At 41.2% G+C, this 3,601-nt stretch overlaps 1 protein-coding gene across 2 annotated transcripts in view; it reads right to left on the reverse strand.

Moving 5' to 3' along the window:
• Window positions 1-2,748: 2,748 nt before the first annotated feature.
• Window positions 2,749-3,601, reverse strand: part of bin2b (bridging integrator 2b) — a 46,918-nt gene continuing 46,065 nt past the window's right edge. For both annotated transcript variants that reach the window (XM_037678684.1, XM_037678683.1), the window contains exon 12: window positions 2,749-2,906. In XM_037678684.1, coding sequence (XP_037534612.1) covers window positions 2,787-2,906 — 120 coding nt within the window. In that variant the 3' untranslated portion in view covers window positions 2,749-2,786. The remainder of the gene's footprint in view (window positions 2,907-3,601) is intronic.

Genomic DNA, 3,601 nt, shown 5'->3' on the forward strand with positions numbered 1-3,601 from the left:
AAACAGCCACTGGCCAAAAGGATGGCCCAGCACAGAAGATCAACATCATCAGGCCAGGACTCTGCGGTCTACACTCATCTCCAGGCCAGCGGTCACTCTTTCAGGGATGAAAATGTGCACATCCTGGATAGAGAAGAACGATGGTTTGAGAGAGGAGTAAAGGAGGCCATCTTTGTGAAAAGAAACCGTCCATCATTAAACAGGGGTGGAGGCCTACGTGTTCAATTGTCCCCCTCTTACAATGCTGATTGCTAGTATCACTCAGCCCTCTGTGAATAGTACACAGCCATCAGTGTGCTAATGATCCATTGTTAGGCTGATGGTCCTTCTTGAGCATGTGATCAGCTGGTTTTGGTTGTCAGCAGCAAAACTGGTTGATCCACTCTGAGAAGGTGCTATTTAAGAGACTGAGCTGAAAACAGCACCTCAGACTGAAGAAGTCTCTCGGACGAGAGACGAAACGTTACTACATTTTTTGTTGTTTTGCTTTGTTTTGGGGGTTTTTTTTTTTTGAATGTCTAGAGGACCAGATTTAACTTTTTTAGATTGTCATAAGGATATTTTATTACCATACCATACCACTTTATTTATTTATTTAATAGTGTTAATGTTAACCCCACCAAGAATATTTAAAAACACTGAACCATGTGTTCAGCTTTAATGGGTGTACTCCTAAGATTTACAGAGGGAAAAATCGTGAGAATGAATTTTGTGTTCAGCTTTGACTGATTAAACGCGCAGATACTTCATTGCTCCTGACAAACAGGTTACACTGAGTGGAGCGGTCGACCGTTCCAAGATGGCGGCCCTACGGCTTGTCAGCGCCAATAGGCGATAGCTGTCAATGCTGTATCTAGTGTTTATATCTATGTGAGCGACCCCTCATCCAGGAAAAGATGGCGCTTATTTCCACATTAAACTGTTACATTGTTTTACTTTAAAAGTCAGGGGAAGATAACCCCGCTGTGCTCCTGAACCCGGCTGTATTTGTTGTATTTTATTTTATTTTTTTGGTGACAGCTTGGTGCATCTTCACAGAGTTCAACTATAAAACAACATGCGGAACAGACCGAGGTGCGGTTTATTATTCATGCTGCAGAGGAACTAGAACCAATTCCTTCAGTCTCAAAAATTGATTTTTTTTTCTTTCGGCTTCTCCCTTCTTCAGGGCTCGCAACAGCAAGCGAATTCACATGATGATTGTCCCTCCTGACAATAGCCCTCTGTGTGGAGTAGAGCTGCTATGGTTCTTGGGGGCGCAGATGGTGGGGGTTAAGGGCCTTGCTCAAAGGCCCAGAGAGGGGCAAATGAGGGTGGAGGCAGGTGGGCTTCACCCTGATGATTAATGGTCAGAGAATTGGAACCAGTGACCTTCAGATCACAGGCTCGAGTTCTAAATACTCTCTAAATACTAGTTTTTTAGTGGTTTAGGCTGCTGTATTTGTTTTACCATTTTATTAAACATTAGATGTGAACAAACCTGTTTTTAGGATAACACAAAGATACCAGACAATTTAGCACTGAAATGGAAAAACACTGGAATAGCCATCTGCAGCAGTCAACTGTTTTACAGTTAATGTGCATGGGTAAAGTCAGTATTTTGCAATACTTTGTAGACCATTTTCATATCCAATTTTTTTAAAATACACAGTTTAAACAATGTTAATGTCTAACTCGCTCTAGTCATTCAGAACTGCAGCAAAATTGTTCAACGTGCTCATAAAATAAATTAAACCATCATTATCTTTACCTGCTTCATCCTTTTCAGGTCACTGATGCCCATATCCTGCAATCACTGTATGAGAGGCGGGGGACACCCTGGACAGGTCTCCAGTCCATCACAGGGACACAGAGACAAACGAGACAAACAACCATTCGCTCTCACTCACACCTAGGGACAATTTAGAGTTACCAATCAGTCTAACATGCATGTTTTTGGTCTGTGGGAGGAAACTGGAGTACCCTGAGAAAACCCACGCATGCATGGAGAGAACATGCAAACTCCACCCAGAAAGTGGGATTTGATCGGACATCCCTCTCGCTGAGAGGCAACAGCTCTAACCGAGCCACTGTGTCGCCCACACTTCAGTTCATAGTTTTTTTCTCAGTCCAGATTATTACTGCTTTTGATCTGAATAACGTCAGTTTCCGAACTAGACTTTGACATTTAATCACCGGAAGATTGATAAATGTTTAATTATTTATTAAAAGAAATGCATAAACAAAATAGGACATTGGTGTGCTGACCAGGTGCCCCAATTTTTATGAGATCAAAAACTTATATTAAGGCGAGGTGAAAGGATCATATTCATTTCTCCTTCACTACTGCTCTATTTTATCCATTGAATAGGCATTTCAAAATATCTTCAGAAATATTTAATTTCTTACATGCATCTCATATTTACATTTAGGAGAGAGGAAACCTGATCTACTGAGTAAACCCAATCACACTAAACCTTTAACCTTACTCCAGAACAAACTCCTTCACTCTTTTATTAGAACTTTATTAAGACAGTTTATAAAGATAAAAACAATCCGCTTAAAACAGTTTAATCACAGTAATTCATGGGAAATTTAAAACAAAAAAATACTGTTAAAATTTCCAAACACTTGCATATGTTCTCCAGCTCAGTTGAATTATAATTGTCATGTAAGAAAGCAATAAGATCTGAACTCTGTAAAGCTTGTGTACCTTCAACATGTGAAATCCTCTATATGTGCATGTGTGCAATAAACTGCAACCGCTCGATGGAAGAACGTATTGCAGACTGAGGAACTACTATCTTCTACTTCACTCTTGCCAGAACGGGCTGGATAAGATTTTCTGAGAAAATCCCTGAGTGGTTTGCAACGTCCTGATGCTGCATCCAGGTCTCCTCTCTGATCCCCCTCATGAAGCCTTCCAGCTGTGGGACACAAACAAAGACATGCAAGATGCACAGGAAAACATGGCAGTAACGTCCGATTTACATGTATTTAATGAATTAAAGACTGCATCAGTACCATTACCACACCAATAAAAAAGTAACACCCATGTGGATCAGGTCCAAATGAAGCCTCATCTAGACCCAGATTGGCTGTTAATTTTTTTAAATTCTCCTTTTGCATGTTGTCTCAGATTTATGGCAACTGTTGCAAGCTGCCAAAATTATGCATGTGTGGCCAGTGGAAATTATGCTACAGTTATGCCCCTTTTCCATTAGTACCTGTAGTACCAGTACAGCACGGCTCTACTCTACTAAGTACGGAACAGGTTGTTTCCATTATGCTTTCGGACCGGTTCCAGTGGGCGGGGTTCAAATTGACGTCGCAACCTCTCACCAGCTGGTGGCGCTGAGACGCTGAAACTGTTTTCAGTACAACAAAAAAGGTTGAATCATGTCATCTGGACTTCGTTTTTTTTGTTAAAAAGAAACGTTTCGCCCCTCATCCAAGAGGCTTCGTCAGTCTGAGGCCTAGCCATCTGGTATTACCCAGAAGCCACCCTGACTCTTGTGTTTCAAGCCTGCCTCAGATACCCCTGAAGTCTGGCCTTTTCACTAATGGTTTCAAAAACACAAAGTTTGTTTTCTCAGTCATCCAGGTATATAACAACAAAAAA

Source organism: Nematolebias whitei, chromosome 7, assembly GCF_014905685.2.
Source record: "Nematolebias whitei isolate Nwh7 chromosome 7, NemWhi1, whole genome shotgun sequence".
Classification (NCBI taxonomy): Eukaryota; Metazoa; Chordata; class Actinopteri; order Cyprinodontiformes; family Rivulidae; genus Nematolebias; species Nematolebias whitei.